Source organism: Neodiprion pinetum, chromosome 2 (assembly GCF_021155775.2).
Source record: "Neodiprion pinetum isolate iyNeoPine1 chromosome 2, iyNeoPine1.2, whole genome shotgun sequence".
Classification (NCBI taxonomy): Eukaryota; Metazoa; Arthropoda; class Insecta; order Hymenoptera; family Diprionidae; genus Neodiprion; species Neodiprion pinetum.
The window spans coordinates 14,291,712-14,309,462 of record NC_060233.1 but is presented as its reverse complement, the minus strand read 5'-3'; the positions used below and the strand labels follow the sequence as shown (position 1 = coordinate 14,309,462).

General features: G+C 36.1%; 3 protein-coding genes across 3 annotated transcripts; 1 reads left to right on the top strand and 2 right to left on the bottom strand.

The window, feature by feature from the left end:
• Positions 1-383: 383 nt before the first annotated feature.
• Positions 384-2,455, top strand: Tbp (TATA binding protein). The gene is made up of 5 exons (XM_046611566.2): positions 384-994; positions 1,093-1,223; positions 1,286-1,529; positions 1,605-1,803; positions 2,042-2,455. The coding sequence occupies exons 1-5, from the start codon at positions 737-739 to the stop codon at positions 2,116-2,118; spliced, it is 909 nt and encodes a 302-aa protein (XP_046467522.1). The 5' UTR covers positions 384-736; the 3' UTR covers positions 2,119-2,455.
• Positions 2,154-14,163, bottom strand: LOC124211327 (cilia- and flagella-associated protein 44). Its single transcript, XM_046610286.2, has 31 exons — positions 13,784-14,163; positions 13,429-13,684; positions 13,130-13,292; positions 12,901-13,040; positions 12,538-12,832; positions 12,314-12,458; positions 11,895-12,094; positions 11,579-11,821; positions 11,288-11,469; positions 11,068-11,206; positions 10,710-10,983; positions 10,398-10,632; positions 10,004-10,280; positions 9,754-9,920; positions 9,434-9,652; positions 9,232-9,342; positions 8,677-8,863; positions 8,138-8,326; positions 7,861-8,058; positions 6,368-6,907; positions 6,102-6,273; positions 5,697-6,001; positions 5,410-5,606; positions 4,949-5,166; positions 4,732-4,874; positions 4,145-4,418; positions 3,859-4,013; positions 3,490-3,734; positions 3,117-3,408; positions 2,865-3,015; positions 2,154-2,781 (listed from the first exon to the last, which is right to left on the bottom strand). Exons 1-31 carry the CDS (start codon positions 14,001-14,003, stop codon positions 2,741-2,743), a joined length of 6,573 nt encoding a protein of 2,190 aa, XP_046466242.1. The 5' UTR covers positions 14,004-14,163; the 3' UTR covers positions 2,154-2,740.
• Positions 14,164-14,834: 671 nt separating this feature from the next.
• On the bottom strand, positions 14,835-17,492 carry LOC124212822 (GDP-D-glucose phosphorylase 1). The gene is made up of 5 exons (XM_046613309.2): positions 16,485-17,492; positions 16,126-16,406; positions 15,889-15,991; positions 15,492-15,807; positions 14,835-15,383 (listed from the first exon to the last, which is right to left on the bottom strand). Exons 1-5 carry the CDS (start codon positions 16,695-16,697, stop codon positions 15,241-15,243), a joined length of 1,056 nt encoding a protein of 351 aa, XP_046469265.1. The 5' UTR covers positions 16,698-17,492; the 3' UTR covers positions 14,835-15,240.
• Positions 17,493-17,751: the final 259 nt, after the last annotated feature.

Sequence of the window (17,751 nt, the reverse complement as noted above, 5' to 3'; positions counted from 1 at the left end):
AGGGGGCTGGTGTTTGGCTCTATTTGCGACCCGAAAAAAAAAGGAAAATGATCATCATTCTCACAATGTCCACCACCGCTGTAGGTTAGCTGGTGACGTTAAGATCTTGGCCGTGTTCGTAAATTGACTAACAGTACTCAAAATTCCCTAGGACAGAGTCAGAGCTATTCACGAACTGGGAAGCGCAAAAGAGATGAAAGATTGCTGACAGTACTGTCAGTCAATTTTCGAACACGGCCCTTATCTTACTCATCCTCACAGACGCATGAGGCCCCTGGCGGATTTCCGTCGTACTAAGACAAAATAATCACAGTAACCGAGGGCCAGTTGGACCACCTCTTATTCTTACACCGTGCCCCCGCCCCGCCAATCTAACCTATCCTGAGCTAACCTAACCCATCCTCTTGTACAGAATTATTGTTGATACCTTAACCGAAAATGGTGTCTGTTGAAAAATGAGTACAGGATCTCCCTAACTTCGGAATAGCTCATATATTAGAAGAATGAATTTGTGATATTAAATTTAAGTATGTGATTTTGTATGAATGTGTCGGCAAAGTATTAGATTATCAATATAACAGGGTAACGACACTGCACTTTCGCAAATCAACATTACTTGGTCATCAAAGTAATGTGCTAACTGGTCTTAGTTACCAAGTTCACTCGATTATCAAGATTGCACATAGTGGCAAATTATAAAATTTGTATTAAATTGAAATTTACATAAACATCCACGATGGATCAAATGCTCCCGAGTCCGGGATTCAGCATCCCGAGTATCGGCACACCGTTACATCAACCTGAAGAGGATCAACAAATATTGCCGAATGCGCTACAACAACAACAACAAGTCCAACAAAATCAACTACAGCAAATGCATCCGATGGGTTCAAACGTACACGGAATGCCAATGTTGGGTACACCGCACAAAACTATGCACACTTATGCTCCGGCATTCGCAACGCCGCAAAGTCTTATGCAGCCACAAACACCGGTAAACACTATCTATTATTTCACTCGCTTTTTCACCAACTAATGTTATAAAAGTTCTTAACCACTTAAGGATGATGTTTTGCTATTATTTTTTCATAGCAAAATATGATGTCGCCTATGGTTCAACCAGCGAGTCAAATAGCTCCCCCTTCAATCGGACCGTCAACTCCAGGCCCGATGACACCAATGACGCCTGCTTCCGCTGATCCTGGAATTCTACCCCAGCTTCAGTATGTTCCCATTGGCTACTGAATGTCTGTTACTATTTGTTAAATTCCTAATTATTCCTTAGGAACATTGTGTCAACGGTGAATCTCAACTGCAAGCTTAACTTGAAGGAAATTGCGCTACATGCTAGAAACGCCGAGTATAATCCGAAACGATTTGCAGCAGTTATAATGAGGATAAGAGAACCCAGAACTACCGCCTTGATATTCAGCAGCGGAAAAATGGTATGTACCGGCGCTAAAAGTGAAGAGGACTCTCGCCTGGCTGCAAGAAAATATGCACGTATCATACAGAAGCTTGGATTTCCAGTGAGTACTTGTATGTTGTCAAATTTCATATGATGAGATCCGTTTCCTGTACCAAACTTATTAAATTTTTATTAGGCTAAATTTCTGGATTTCAAAATTCAAAATATGGTTGGAAGCTGCGATGTCAAATTCCCCATCAGATTAGAAGGACTTGTATTAACGCACGGCCAATTCTCTTCGTATGAACCAGAACTATTCCCTGGCTTGATATATCGAATGGTTAAACCCCGTATCGTGTTGCTTATATTTGTTTCTGGCAAAGTTGTATTGACTGGTGAGTAATTAATCAAGAAAATCCAATGAAATATTCACAGCTTTTCGCTCGATATGAAATTATTTCTGATATTTACGATAAATCCTTCACATTTGTCCTGCTAATAAGTTACCATTTGTCCCCAAATAGAGATTACAGTTTGCTGATCATTGTGAATACATAAGCAGTGCTTTCCAATTATTTCATGTCCAGTAATTGTAGTAATACATACCGATAATAATATTCTTGTTACCAACAGGTGCAAAAGTACGGCAAGAAATTTATGAAGCTTTCGATAACATATATCCAATTCTGAAGAGTTTTAAGAAGCAGTGATTCCCAACTGAATCTGACGATATTTTTGATACCCCGATGAAAGAATAGTCTTCTAAAATCTTTTTATTAATGCTGCTATTTGCAGAGGTGTACAGAACGACGAGTGTTCGTTATTTGTTAAAAAAAAATAACTGAAATAGCAACTACTGAAAATGTTACTGTACAAGACAATTGACATGAAGTACTATCGGTTTTTTGCGAGCACTTATATATTCTTACAGGCTGACAGGTGCCTTATGCCGCAAAGCCGTTATCTTTTATGAACAATTCTTAGATTAAGCTGTTGATTCTGGGCTTTGCCGTTAAGTAATGAAAAATAAAGTTAGTGTACCAAGTATTTTACGAATCTACTATTCCAAACCTCCCAGTAAATCAAATTTAACAAATGTGTGAAATTCAAATACACTGTAAAGGAATCAACCATGAGCACAGTTTTTTGAGAAAAGAATATGTGTTATACATAGCAGTGAATACGACATGTATTTACTGTTTCACTGCGTAGCGAGAGTTTATGAAGTAGAACTAACGGTTTCTTCTGTAAATGTTGTCTGAGTCATAGAGTTATCCAGCCTTTTCCTTATTGCTGCGACATTTTCTTTTTTTTTTTTTCCTTTCAAGATGATTATTCTTTCGAACCAGATTCTGATATCTTCTGTGTTGATTCTATGATGTAGGAATAAAAATTAGATTTCATGTACCATACATCACCCGTAATAGAGAGCTGTTTAGAACAGAATTAAATTTACCTCTTTTTTCTTGAGATTCCTGTCTAGTTAACTCTACTGTTGGCAGCGAAGGTTGAGTCTCTTCAATATATAGCTCTGTAGTTTGTTCTAGAAGCTCGCTCTCTTCATGTTTTACTGCAACTGATGGTTCTGGGTGTTCAAGTTCATCGGCCTTAGGTATTAACAAAGAAAATAATGATTGACGTTAAATTTCAGCTTTGGTCATCCAATCAAACAGGATGCATTTCGAATTCGAATAATTAAATATCTTACCGATACCTGGGATTGCATAATCAGTTGAGAAATATCTGTGAACACCTTGGTTGCATGTTCTCGTATATCCTGTTTCTCATCATCGCTAGTATTGTCTGGCAGATTGCTCAAGAGGTGATTTGTTGCAGCAGTTACTCCGTCTTCTTCTGCCAACAATTCAACTAACAAATCTTGAAGAATAGTAATATCTATCCCAGTTTCTTTGTCTATTCCAATATCATCGAGCAATTTCTTTACAAGTCGCTGCGGTTCTTCTTGGTCTATCCTTACTATCTTTGTCTCAGTGTCCAATCTTTGAATTGATGCATAAGTGGGTAAAAAATTATTAATTTATAAAAGTCCCTCGAATAAATGACTATTGTGATTAACTAACCGAAATATAATTTCGTTAATTATCTCCCGGATGGCTTGACACATTGCTTCAACATTTTCCGGGTCATCTTGTTGTGGCAGTGACGCAATAATGTTTTCAATACTTCGTTCAATTCCAGCACGCAATTCCTCTCTACTGCCGCCGATTGGCAAGTTAGACACCACCTCTCGCAATATGTCCCATTCCACACTCTCCTCTTCATCTCCTAACGAGGCCTGAATTATTCGTGAGAGCAAGTGGTGTACCTACAAAATAACGTTGGTGAATTCAATCTTTGAGTTTCGTTATTATTATTTCCTCTTATTTTTAGCACTTAGAAATCTCGTCCAGCATATGTAGCACCGAATACGTATAACAGTGCCAACAAACCATTGTCGACGTATTATTGTCGCACTCATCCATCGGCTGCAGCTGCATGTTGTCCTCATCATTTTCTTTTTTGTCGTACATTTCTTCTGTTGTCGTCTCTATGCATTCTTCGTCATCATTTTCTCTATTGTTAGTTTCTTCTTCTTCCCCCTCAACTTAAATGATTTTTGTTATTATAATAGTGGACGTGATATTTCACACATCGTCGTGTGATTCACGATATGTGATGTGATTGTCTATAAATCAAATTTTTCTACATTGCACAAAATATTAAAAATCGTTTCACCTTCAACTTGGGTATCAATTTTCTCAAGTGCTACACCTTCTCCAGTTTCCATATTGATCACCGCTACTGCATTTTCCCTTGTTGCCTTTTTCACACCTTTTTTGCTCACTTTTGCATTTGTCTGACAACTAATTGGTGGTAGCGGTCTTGATTTTAAACTTAGGTTTTTTATCTCATTCTTTAACAACTCTTTCTGTTCCATCTGACTTTTAAGGATGTTTTCAAGTTTCTTCAGGTCTCCACGATATTCTGAATCAATTCGCGACATTTCTTCCTTTGAATCAATGATTAAGTTATTTTTATATATATATATATATATATTCATCTATGTTTCGACAATTTACATATGGTGGCGACTACAATCTTCGCCAAATTTCAATATCTATGTCGCAACCAACTTTTAAGAGTTAAAAATACTCGATGTGCACGAAGAATGCATTCAAAAAGTTTCTGTTTCATTCCTGAGATCGTGGCTATAATGTAGAAATCTCATTGAAGGTAAGAGTCTGTGATTGTTAACAAATTTGGTACACCACATATAGATATTTATATCAAAACTATGTTATTCTCTACATTTTCATTCTTACTTCTGATACAGGAATGTGTTTCAGAACTTTCCTTAGTTTCAATTGTTCCTCCTCCAACACCGTTAAGAAGCTTAATTTCTCAGTGTTATCTTGAATGACCGTTTCCAAGGTTTTTATCTCCTCTGCATATTTATCTCGAATGCCTGAAAGTTTGCATAGGTCAAAATATAGCTAACAAATGATTTCAGTGTATTACACGTGAAATTTAAGTACTCACATTTAATTTGACTTTCAAATACCGGAACCATTTCAGTGAGACCAACTTTGATATCGTAAATCATGCGCCTCAACACAGCTTCGTAAAGAGTGTTAAGAGACACTTCCTGACCAAATTTCTTCATCATTTCTTGTCGTATGCGACTTTTCAATCTGTATATTTCTGCATCCATGTGTTTACAATCAACATTCATACGTTGCAAATGCATACGATTTTTTCTGTCAAATATATACAATACGATAAACATTGAAACTTATGTGAATATCAAAGTATCGGTAGCTCGGTAAGTCTGAACTTAATATTCAACTACACATCAAAGCTCTTTTGCACAACTTTTGAAGAGTCATAATTTCACATCAGGTGATTACCCAATTTTCAACCCAATTGAAGTAAAAGAACAAGGTAAATGGATAAAAAAACAGAGATTAATTGACTACTGCAGATGAATATTGGTAAAGTACTTGTGTTTAGCTTTCTGTTCAGTTGTTTCTTCCCTGAGCTCGCCTACCCTAGCGTAGAGGCTTGTCAATTTGGCTTTGTCAAATACTACGCAGTCATTAATCTTTTCCATGGTCATTTCGTCTTTTAAATGCTGCAATTGATGCAGTTTTAATATCACAGTCATATCGATATCATTCAATTTACATTGCTTTTCTCGCTGTGGAAATTGTAAAATGAATATTGCTAACAATAGGTACATATTCGTATATCAATAAAGATCATTTTTATTTACAGTAGAATATCTCACCATGAAAGCTTGTAATTCATCTTGATTACTTTTCAAAACATTTTCAATCACTTTCAGCTTCTTTGTATCACTTTCGATTTCTTTTCGAAGACTTTCGATACACTTTTGCTCCTCTTTTATTTGAAATTCACACTCGTAGCGTTTGTCGCGCATAGAAAATGCTGCGAGATAAATTTCCCGATCACAATTCGGTGGGCAAGTATTTTCATCAAGGTGAATCGGCCCAATATCTCGACTATCAATACTTTCTGTATCGTCTTCCGCCGAGCTGCTGTCTGTTGTTGATGACGAAGACGATGACGACTCTACGAATCAATAACAATCATACCATGACATTACATAAAAAATACTAAAAATTGACCGTGTATTTATTATTGTTATTCTACATTTGCCTGCTAGACGTACCATCTTCAAGTTTTGGTGGTTTGTACTTTTTTTTAAAGATCCTCTTCAAAAAGTCGTGAAACTTATTTTCACTGATCATGCTCATAAACTCTGAGACAAGCTCTTTTATTCTTGCATGCAATTTAACAATCTCTTTATTCTTTTGGTCAATTCTGCTGGTCATCATTTGTATCTAAAATGTAATAATTTTTGGCACTTGCAGAAATTTTATGTTCACAGAATTAAAGTAGAACAATACAAAAAACTAATAAATTATTGCATAGTACCTTCATTTTGGCAGTGACCCTTTCGTTGATTTTCTCCGTTACCTTTTCGGTCAACATATCTTCCATTGCTTCAAAGTCCTTAAGAACAATCAGCTCCTGATGTAAAGTTAAAATAAACAGCTCCATGTAGACGCTGTCAGTTACAATCTGGAGTCGCTCTCGCTCCAGTTCGTCCAAACTTTTATCTAATTTCTCGTAGCTTTCCTGAATGTGTTCCAGTATACAATCTTGTTCATAGATTTGTCTAGCGACACGAGAACGTTTCAATTCTCTTTCCCAAGGTGTTTCGATGTGGTCACCTGACATCAAACTCTGCAATACATCTTCCGCTACCACAGACAGAGCTCTATACCTTTTCTCAGGCATTTTCATGAACAATGTAGTCAAACTGCTCTCCCGTTCCAGCTGAACAGTTTTTTCATCCATCAATAGTAATTCGTGTTCCTCGTCTTCTGGGTTGTTAACGATTTCTGTTGCAAATCCTTTCTTAGTTCGCTTTGCCTCCCTCACTTTCTCAGCCATTGATACATATTGCTCAAACTGTGGAATTATTCAATCATTAAGGAGTTATACGCAGTCAGGAGGCCGAAAAAGAGCGATTTTTCAAGAATATTGCATGAAGAGACATTTCAATTTATTAATATAACAGTATATAATATAAAAATGTACACATATTGGAGTAGCATTGAACTTCATTCTGATATTTTTGTTTTGTAAAAATAATATTTTTAAAGCTACTATAGCCGATCTCCGGGAGCACCTCTAAAAAACGGCGTCTTGCGGTGAGCAAGATATCTCTGGACTGGATCAAAGGAAATGGAAAAACGAAAAAGATTTAGCTAATATAAGGTATTACCTAGTCTTTAATAGAAGGATTAAGCAAAATATTAATTTTTAACGAAACGGCGATTTTTTAGAAAAAGAGTTCGATTTTCCTTAAAAAAATTCGCTTTAATTTGTTTATAAAATGGAAGATATTTATCGGAAAGAAAAAAACTTTCGATTAAGAACTAAAAATTATATTCATAAAGCTTGTGTAAAGATGTGAGACTGATCTGTTCAGACATTTTCGAGAAATCTTGCACACAGACTTTGAAAACATTGTTTTCAGAAAAACGCGTTCAAATTTTCACGCAAATGCGCACTTTAACTCAGAGAATATCTGTCGGAACGACATAAAATTTTATGTGTATATACTTGAACATATGTACATTACGAAATGAAATTTAGACAAAATTAATTTTTGAAACATCCTACCAATTTTTCAAAAGTCAAATTAAATCTATGGCCGTGAGCCTTGTCAGAATTTCAAACATGTGCATTACAATGCTTGATAAGGGCTTATAGTTTTCTCACAGTACCAATTTTAAAATCAGTGCTGTCACATGATGCAAACTGATATTAATAATTATGAAAACTCTGTAAAGTAGGACCATGCGACTTATTTGTTGTATCAGATTTTCACACATGTTCGTTAATCTGTAGCTACATACCTTCAAATTTCTTTCTGGAAATTCAATGTTGTAATCAATCTGTGGGACAGTTGGTATTGGCTTGATTCGTTTTTCAGGTATCTCTGCGTGTATTTTTTTCAATTTCAGTACCAAATCATTAACCTCGCATAGAAGAGCCTCCTTCTTGCTTCTAATACTTCTCAACTTATCATTGAAGCCTTCCCGCATTGTGTGAGCCTAATGATACAATATGACTCATTTAAGGCCTGTACTTTCTTACGAAAAAATTGCATACAGAAATGGAACCCTTGCGCACCCTTTTTCTTGCATCCAAAAACTGTTTGTACTTGTTCAATGTATTCTCTCTTTGCTCTTTGGGAATACTGAAATTTGCCGATGTCTTTAATTTGTAATCACCAATCGCGTTTTCTGCATTTTCAATAGCAGCTACGTCGTCTGGATGATTTATACGCTGATTTGGCTTACTCGCATACATTGCCTTCCACTGAAATATTAAATAAATTATCGAACACGTTGAACATCCATATTTTTACACTACATCACCAATAGCTTCTTATCATACTTCATTATACCCATATGATACTAATGCATTACTCATGAAAGTCTGCGACCGAAACGTTTTTTATAAAAAATATGCCATGTGAATTTGGTCAATCCGGTAGCATTTGATGCCTTCGAACAGAGTTAGTGAATCGTCCAATTTCAAACGGCTGCAATTCGCAAACGTCAAATTTCCTATCAAAAGTATAAAACGCTTCAATTGCAGATTTTCTCGAGGAAGACATTGGCAATAGTCCTGGGTGACCCCGTACATTAACTTTACTAATATAATACCTCCATTTGACGCTCTTCAAATCTAGCTTTTCGAGCACGGTATTTTCTCAGCATCTGATTGACTTTGACACCCAGACGGTACTGAATTGTTGACGGACTTAATCCTTTAAGAAAACTTTCCATGCCTGAAATTTTCTTTTTCTCCACGGCTTCTTCTTCCACTTCCTCAGCTTTAACATCTGCATGTCTGTTAAAATTCAATTTCAACATTAAATTTACATCTGAAAACACTACATACAAAATTGCTAACATCAAGACAATATTTTCCCAAAGTTTCATAAAAGTTAGAAATGGTGAAGTTCAGCCATTTATCAAAGTGCCGTAATATGATTCCATGCACGTAACAAAATACTAATTGATATTTGTTCTTGCCTGTCCGCAACACTCTCTAGATTCCGATTACGCTGCAATTCCGCTTCTTTTAGGGGAGAACAAATATTTAACTGCCAAAATTTTCTACCACATATGACTTTTAACATTTTGAATTATACGTGAATACCCTTTGTAAAGATCTGTAACCACTTAAACCACAGCATGCTTAGATCTTAAAATTACCTGCCTGCATTGTCTCGTTCCTTTATCCTTCTCGCTACTTCGGTACAAGCGTTCAAAAATGTTTCATCCAATTTCCGCTCGCGTAATGATTTTACCGAAGTGTTTGGTGACCTTGGCAATGTGGTAAATTAATTATTGGAATCAAGATAACACTCGATTTGATTGAATGGTTTTCGAAATATCACTGAAGGGGAATACTTACAGTATTTTGCAAACTTCGAAAGGAAGGCAAGTGATCGGTTCTATAAAATGATTCATCAACTTCCGGAGATGAAGCTTGCTCTTCTCCACTTTGAACGCTAATTTTCTGTGTACGAGATCCATTTCTGCCTGTAACTGTTGGTTCAAATCCGCTGTGATTCTAGGATCTAACTCGAACTCCGAATGCGGTATTTGTTGAGACTTGATTAGACTACGATTTCTGGAAAATGCAAGAAACAACATCAGATTTAACCGATCTCTAAAATTAATATATGCCATTACTCTAATTGAAAAATGTGAATCTGGTCCGTATTAAGTTACCGATCAATAATTTTTGCGTAAGTTTCTCCAAGTCCGCTCAATATATTTAAGACCTCATTCTTCTTCTGTTTCGCCGCAGCCATTATTCTGTTGTACTCAGCTTTTACGATCACCTCTTCTAAACTTGGATAAGACAGTTCTTCGATATCATCTGTGTTTTTTTCCGGCTGTTTTGATCATAAAATTTCTGCTTATTTCAAACGGCGTCTTACTAAGCCATAAATTTATCTAACTTCAATAACTAGTGTACCAGTTTTCGAAACGGCGCATGTACTTCCGGACTTAAATAAGACTCCGTATATTCACCGGCATCGTTAATCAAATACGAAAACAAGTTTCCATCATGTCCGCAGGTCAGTAGCATTCTATTGTCATGGCTAATCAATATCTTTGGTATGTATCCGTTGTAATTATCATGCATCGGTAATATCCAATAATCTGATAAGTCTGTGTGATCGTCTCTGTTGACGCGACAAACGCGGATTTCACCATGTTCCATACCGAGAATCAAATACTTCTTATCATTACTGAAATCAATCCACAACGTCAACTAATTATTACATCAAGCAGCAAAGTAAACTTGATACTTCATTCTAACAAATGAATTTGAATTGTTGGGTAGAAAATGAAACCGTCTGACTTACTAGAACACGTAACTGCTTATTTCTGTATCGTCTCCATCAAAGACCATTGTGCTTTTACAAGGCTCACAGACATTCGTGCCAGTTGTTGGGAGTGGATATTCATATATGTACCCCGCATCAAATCCTGCCATTGATAACCAGATGGTATTGCCAACCGTGTAATTAGCAAACAACACTTTATTTGGCACTTCTGGTATATGGATGTCGGGATACGGCGGATCGTCTTCAGAATCCACTGTAAATAGAGCATTGTAATACTTTTCCAGGTGAATGAGGCCAAACCTTACATCAAATTTTGAGAAATTTCGGTACTTAAAAAGGCTTCCTCGTCGATTTCAATTCCAGGATTATCAGCCACAAGTTGTGCCATTTGCTTCATCTTGACAGCAGTTTTCGCTGCTTTCTTCTTCAATAAATTAAGGTGAAACAACTCCCTGCGAATCGCAGATTTCACGGATACAAATTTGAAGATACGCAACTCGCAGCGTACGAGCTCGTATGATACTGTAGTGTAGTCGACAGTGTCGGCAGGTAATTTCACTTCGACACATTCACCTTTGAGGCAGCCAATCAGTATTGACCTAGTCTGCAGACAGAGTATAATCACCAATTTTGTAACATTTACATCCCACAATAAATTGAAGAGACTGGTATTGTCAAGTTTACTCACTTCTACAGGTTTCCATGTGAGACAGGTTGGGCTTGATGGAACTCTGATATAACCAATTGGTACAAGCACAGGATAAGGTTTCGTTTTACGAAGGCGCATTACGAACACTGTTGCATCTTCAGCTCCGGTAACAAGTAAACTGAAACCATTACAGGTACATAGAGACACACGATCCAACACAATTTTTCTATGAAACGGTATGTGAATTTCCAAACCAAACCTGTTCGATTCGTTCAGCGACATAACTGTGATGGGACTAGAGTGTGGTTTTATTGCCTGTAGCAATCGAACGTAATCACCTTTTATATCCGATGCCAAATTGGCTTTCTCTACGGCTATTGTGACCACGCGAAGAACACCGCTTCCAAATGCGCACACTAAACTACAACCGCTAGCTTCGACCTAGGAAAACGTTTTGTACTATTTAGCTTTGATCGATAAGATTACTCATCAATAACTTCCTAAACACTATTTACGATACATTGTTGAACGACAAATCTTACTAGCTCACCGAGCATGGAAGCCATCTGATTTGAGTACCGACATCGTGGAACTTGTGAACCAGGATCAATCTCTTGGTATAGTAATTATAGATGTGTAAATATGCATCCCTACCAAAGGTAACGACAAATGGGCCCCAAGATGAAACGCTCATGTCAACAATAGGACCTGCATGGCACGTCAATATTTTCCTTGGTGGTTCTGGTACTCCAGAGGTACAGATGTCGATTAGCCACAAACCGCCGTTGCCATCCTGTGTATGGTTTTAGATATTCCTTTTAATTACACATTAATGGCTTTGATATAAAGCTATATTTGATACTCACTTGAGCATACCAAAATGACTGCTCAAAGTCTTCTGGCTCTTTTTTCTGAACACACATGAGCATGGAATGGTCGCCTTTGGCATTGTCCTCAGCAATTTCAAATTCGTATATCGGCTCAATTTCGATGAAGCAATCATCATCTGGCGGATCAGCTTGTTCAATAGTTTCGTAAAACCATATGCGAATCCAACCATCCATGCCTAACTTACACGGAACAAGATTCTATACACATGACCAGCAATATTTTCACACTGTTTACAAACGTTAGTTAATAGTAAATTAGTAATTAATTCTGTAAGTATGATAATGAGAAGAAGCAATTTCAATTACTCTCAAATTCAATTACCTGTTAAATCTAGTCTAATTTTCTAATCATCACTCTAAATTGGATAATGATAAACAAACGTGTGCTCACTCACCAACAGACATTAATTCACCGTTATTATATTCAAACTGAGTTATCAATTTTGCATGACAAGTGTTTCGTGCTGTTTTACAGACTTCTAGTTTTATTAGACCCTCGTCCCATAGCAAAATATTTCCCCACTCACAGCCAGAGACAACCTTTATTAATACAATTGGTTTAGCAAGGCAAAATGGGTAATTAAATTATAAATTACACAATCTATAAAGGACAAATTACCTTTTCATCAGGCATCGGGTAGACTCCGACTATGTCTGAAATCTCGGTTTTTCCAAACCTGCCAAGTTCACCTTTCAGTTTAAGGCCGGTGAAAGTTTTAGCCATTTTCCAAAACTTAATGTGACCGGATCCACTTGAAGTCAAGTGTCCAGGAACGGATGGTGAAAATGTTACATTATAGATGTCTTGAACATGCGATTTGCATCGCAGCATGATCCTAGCTCTTGACCAATTCCATACAGTTATCATGTAATCTGGTTCTCCTCCTTGAGAGACTAATAGCAGTCCATCTGGACTGTGGTTTCAGAATTAAGTACAGCTGGATGATTTTTGAGTATTGCGATAAACGTGCGATTAATTTACCTATATGCCAAATGAGAATACGAGCGCTTTGTGCCCTGCATCAAAATGGTGACGATCTCCATCGTTGGCCATTCGTAAATTATAATAGGAGGATTGATTCCATTTTCGCCGACGGCTATGTGATTATGTGTTGGATTTTTCTATATTCATGGGAAATATAATACATCGAAGATGCTGATTTGACGAAACTAATTGTAAGTAAATACCAACCCCCATCATTATTACTTACAGTAATATGACCAATTCCACCACCAGTCGACCCACGTCTGAACCATATCCTATTTTCTGGGACATTGAAGAAATGTATCAAATTACCAGATGCAAAAATTATCGTATTTGGGTCTGCGACGCAAAGATTGAAATGCCTCTGGCAGTCATATGCATATGAATGACTGAGAAATGTTAAGAAATTGCATCAGAAAATGAAATGCAATTAGATGACTATTTATTCCTGGTTATTAGGAACACTGCAGCACAGTTTTTGATTAAATATTATTTGCACAACTCTTCAAATATTGGGAAGGATACTGAAATTCCAAAATATTTATGGGAACTGTCCCGCCTTTAACACGGGTTGGACCTGAAATATAATCGTCACTGTTGTAGGAAGTAATACGAGGGCCTGCATAGTCTTTGCCACTTTCAACGAGATATCCTGCACACTCGTGCCAATCATATTCGTACTCATATTCCATGGACTGAAAACCAGTGAAAGACTCCTGCTGTTCGACATTGGTGCTCGCAGAAGACGGAACAAACAGTATTTCTTCCACATTTAAATGTGCTAATCAAATAATGTAAAATTCATACAAGTAACATAGATTAGCAAAGTTCTCGTACAGCAGTTCTGCGGTGAATCAATACAAAATTTCCTTAATTATACCTGGATTTTTTAACTCTGTTGTTTCGACTTCAGGTGTAACAGTTTCTGGAACAGGAATTATATGTTCTGCATGCTTTGTGACATTCTTCGTGTTGTCCATTGTGAGTCTTTCTTTGCTGACGATTCTTTGATGCTCAATTTCTTCCCGATCAACCACTGGTTGTGGAGGATCTTGGGGCAGGTTTTCTGCTTTTTCTATGTCATCGTCTGTGTCAGCCATTGTAACTTAATCAAATAGGTTCCTGTTTACCAAGTTAAGTTTCAATATGCATTCCGAGTTATACTATCCTGGAATTGTGTGTAATCAGAAGCCAACCCCTTAGATAAAAAGTAATTGCGAAAATAAATCTCAAATCGTAGTGCATAAAAATCCCACAAAAATAGCGTGAAAATTGCTACTCTTCGTTCGTGTTCGGTTCATTGACTAAACAAGCAGCCGTTACCATACCAACAGAAATTGGAAAATTTGGAATCTTACGATATAAATGGGAATCTGGATAACAGATAATAACAAATTAATTATCAAAACAAATCTAGATGTGGAACAATAGGAATCATTGAAAATCAATGAAAAATTTTCCTCAGTCCAATTTCGGCTTTTTGAACTTGTATTTTTTTCTATTAGTACCGTTAACTTTGTACTGTTTTACTGCTTAATTCTTTTTTTTTTAATCAGTGAAAAACCATCGATTTTTATGTCACGTTATGGTTCCTCTCACTGCATACTGTCCAAAACATTGCATACCATAAAACTGTTGAAAATGCTGTGCTATATTAATGGTTATTATACTACTATTACATATGAAATTCTGCGTATTTATGTATAAAAATTTAGTACTACGCGAACGTAGCGTGTTGATAATACTTGTCGTTGCAAAACTATGCGAAATAATGTCTTTTGAGGGCACAACTAATTTTGAAAACACTTTTCAACAGATTTACATGGAAACTTTTTCCCCGGAGGTAGCTCTAATGAATTTCTGTAGTGGTAGTCGAAAATGGCTGTAGTGGCTCTTAAACAAAATCTGCAGTCGCTCTAAGAAATTACTAATTATCACCACTCACGAATAGACTTATTTTTGCAATACCGGTAATGTTTATCATTTCTATTTCCATTTATATTTCTATTACTATTATTATCTTTATCAGTATCATCTATCAGCTATACTCCACTATCCACTAAACTTTACATATAATTGATCTATTCGAACCTAGTTTCTGTATGATCATTCTTTATTATGACTCATGAGAAGACTTGATTTATGTTATTATCAATGGGTATTTTTATAGTTTCTATTTCTTTTATACGGTTATTCTAGTTTACTTGGTAGCGAAAAAAATTTCTAAACCAAAAACCATTTAGGTAGCCTGATTTAAATATCATACAATAATCGAAATCACTTTATTAAATTACAACAAATGTGATTGTTAATTTGAATTTTCTGAGGAATGACTGTTCAACAGTAATCCATTGTTAATCCTTTTTCATCTAAATTCATTCCTAATATATCATCCCTGGCTGCAAAGAAGCAATGTGAGGTAATATCATCCAAAATTTGGGCCACTGCATCCTCCGTTAAATCTTCATATCCTTGTTCACCTGAAAAGAAGAAGTAAATGATAGAATAAATCCAAGATATTTTTTCTCTTATGCCAGCGAATACATTAATGATCGCTAATCATTAAAAAATGATATTAGTATCATTACTTTTGATTGATAAGTGACCAAAGAGCTCGCATACAGCTGGAATAAAGTCCAAAGTGCATTTGATACCAGAACTGGATTTTCTTGCCCAAATGTAAACCCGTATGTCGTCGTAGATATCACTCTCGGCTTTGGTTTTAGCTCTTGTTATATAAATATTGTGAGCAATATTTGATGTTTGGAGATAATTTACAATAAAGTATGTCCAAGAAACTAAATTATCAGTATTAAGATTCAGAAATGAGGATAATTTTAAGCAAAATCCTTTAGCCGGGAATTCTAGTAACACAAACACTGGACCTCGAAGATGACTAAGCTTCTGAAATGGAGAAATATTTTTCATGAATTTGCTCTTAAAATAATGTTTGTGAGTTCTAATGAGCATGAAAAATTTACTCACTATACATTCAAGAGGCATGTGATATTTCAAATAGCACAAATGCCAATGTAAATGATTAACAGATGCATGAGCACATAAGCTGTTGAACATCATTCTCAGATATCTAAACACGAAAATAAAATATTTTCAGTTAAAATATGCAATTCTAACTCGTGTGAAATAGAATAATGGTGTTAAGATTGAAATCTGTATTTAGAATAAAAAAGATTGCATCATATGATACAGTATCATATTTACGGTGAGTTACTCAGGAGCAACAGATCGACAGCCCTTTTAAGACTATACACTGTGACCTTTTGTGGTAGGCATTTGAATCGTTCTGTAAATAATAGACTGTGGCAATTTTCAATGGGGCTGATGTTTGCAGCTACCACGTCATTTCCATCTCCATTACCAATATCAAAGAGGATCTCTCGATTTGGTATCTTTGTAAAGTTGAACAAGTTGGGGTCGAAGGGTTGCGCCATTGACGAGATGTCTTCAGGCTTTCGCCTCTTTTCCCCTCTCTCCGGATTCAACTGAATCAAATTAATTGATCAAGTGTACCAAGTGATGGAAGATATAATTTATTTATATATAATTGAGAAGAAAATCACCTGTGCTAAAAAGCCATAATTCCCATCCAGCCTTTTTTGTTGCCTTATATTCAAAACGTACTTGAACACTCCATTTTTTTGTGCCTCTTCCCATTTCTGAGTGATCAGTAAATCCAATGCTGAATTACCTTGATCGGTTTTCATGACGACAAATTTGAAATCGTTCGCTTTATATTTATATATTTGAATGCGGGATTCGTCAAGTTTCGACATATTTTAGTAGGAGGAATTCGATTTGATTTTTTACGAAGAAAAAACTTTACAATCACTTTTGCTTGAGTGGATTTAGAATTTGAAAAAGAGATCGATATTTGAACAAGTTATATAGTACATTTTGACAGTTGTCACGCCTGTTCTTCACGTGGCTTCTGGAAAATGTATACGTGTTGTGTACCACGTTATGCATGTAACAACATACGTATACAAAAGTATGTATCCAATTCGTTATTCAGCCGCCTATAGAAAGGCAATTATACTAGGGAAATTATTAAAAAATTAGAGTTTATGACTTCTTTGGATTTTTTTCTTTTTGGTTATATCCACAATGTCGTGGTTAATCCCGGTTTAGTCGTAGGTTACGTCACAAACGTGATGTAACAAAAATAAATCCTTACCTACAAACATTAATTTTGACTATTTATTTGAATATACACCGGACGAATTGGAAAAACGTCATATAAAGTCAATATTCTCCGGACATTAAAGAATACGTTACTAAGGCATTTTTCGCTCATAATTTTAATTTCCTGCAAAGGCTTGCGTATTGACCGCAGTTTCATATACAAGTTCTTCATCTTTTTCTTTCCGTTATATATATCTGGATATGAACCCAATTCTTCTGAGGTAGCTGGGTGCTTACGAAAGGTGCTTGGAGTAATTGGAGTATATAATACACCATTTAAGAGGAAATACAGGTAGATCATGACAAAAAATAAATATATCTCCGAAACGATGCGACATAACGAATTGTTGCTTTGTGATGCGATGATTTCTGAGTAACAGGATCTGACGAAGTCATGAAAGTCATCGAAATCTAGAAAAAATAACTCGAGTGTATGTAGTGTCATGTATTTAGGCTATTCTCCAAGCCTACGCATCACTGGTGCGATTTAAGCGATGATAGCCCCATTCTATATGCAATTCTGAACACAGATCTGCAAAAATATTTGAGTCTAATGCAAGAAAATTGCACCGCAAAAGAAAAACCTGTGAATTTTTGGAAATTGGCGCACGATTTTATAAAATTGACAAGCTTGGAGGCTGGATA

Coding starts and splice junctions, on each gene's coding strand:
- Tbp (XM_046611566.2), top strand. CDS start 737: ATGGATCAAATGCTCCCGAGTCCGGGATTCAGCATCCCGAGTATCGGC. Junction 995..1,092: donor TTATGCAGCCACAAACACCG/GTAAACACTATC, acceptor ATTTTTTCATAG/CAAAATATGATGTCGCCTAT. Junction 1,804..2,041: donor TGGCAAAGTTGTATTGACTG/GTGAGTAATTAA, acceptor TGTTACCAACAG/GTGCAAAAGTACGGCAAGAA.
- LOC124211327 (XM_046610286.2), bottom strand. CDS start 14,003: ATGGCTGACACAGACGATGACATAGAAAAAGCAGAAAACCTGCCCCAA. Junction 12,833..12,900: donor TATTCTCATTTGGCATATAG/GTAAATTAATCG, acceptor CTGAAACCACAG/TCCAGATGGACTGCTATTAG. Junction 8,327..8,676: donor TTGAAGAGCGTCAAATGGAG/GTATTATATTAG, acceptor TTAATATTTCAG/TGGAAGGCAATGTATGCGAG.
- LOC124212822 (XM_046613309.2), bottom strand. CDS start 16,697: ATGTCGAAACTTGACGAATCCCGCATTCAAATATATAAATATAAAGCG. Junction 15,808..15,888: donor ACATGCCTCTTGAATGTATA/GTGAGTAAATTT, acceptor TCTCCATTTCAG/AAGCTTAGTCATCTTCGAGG. Junction 15,384..15,491: donor TGGTCACTTATCAATCAAAA/GTAATGATACTA, acceptor TCTTCTTTTCAG/GTGAACAAGGATATGAAGAT.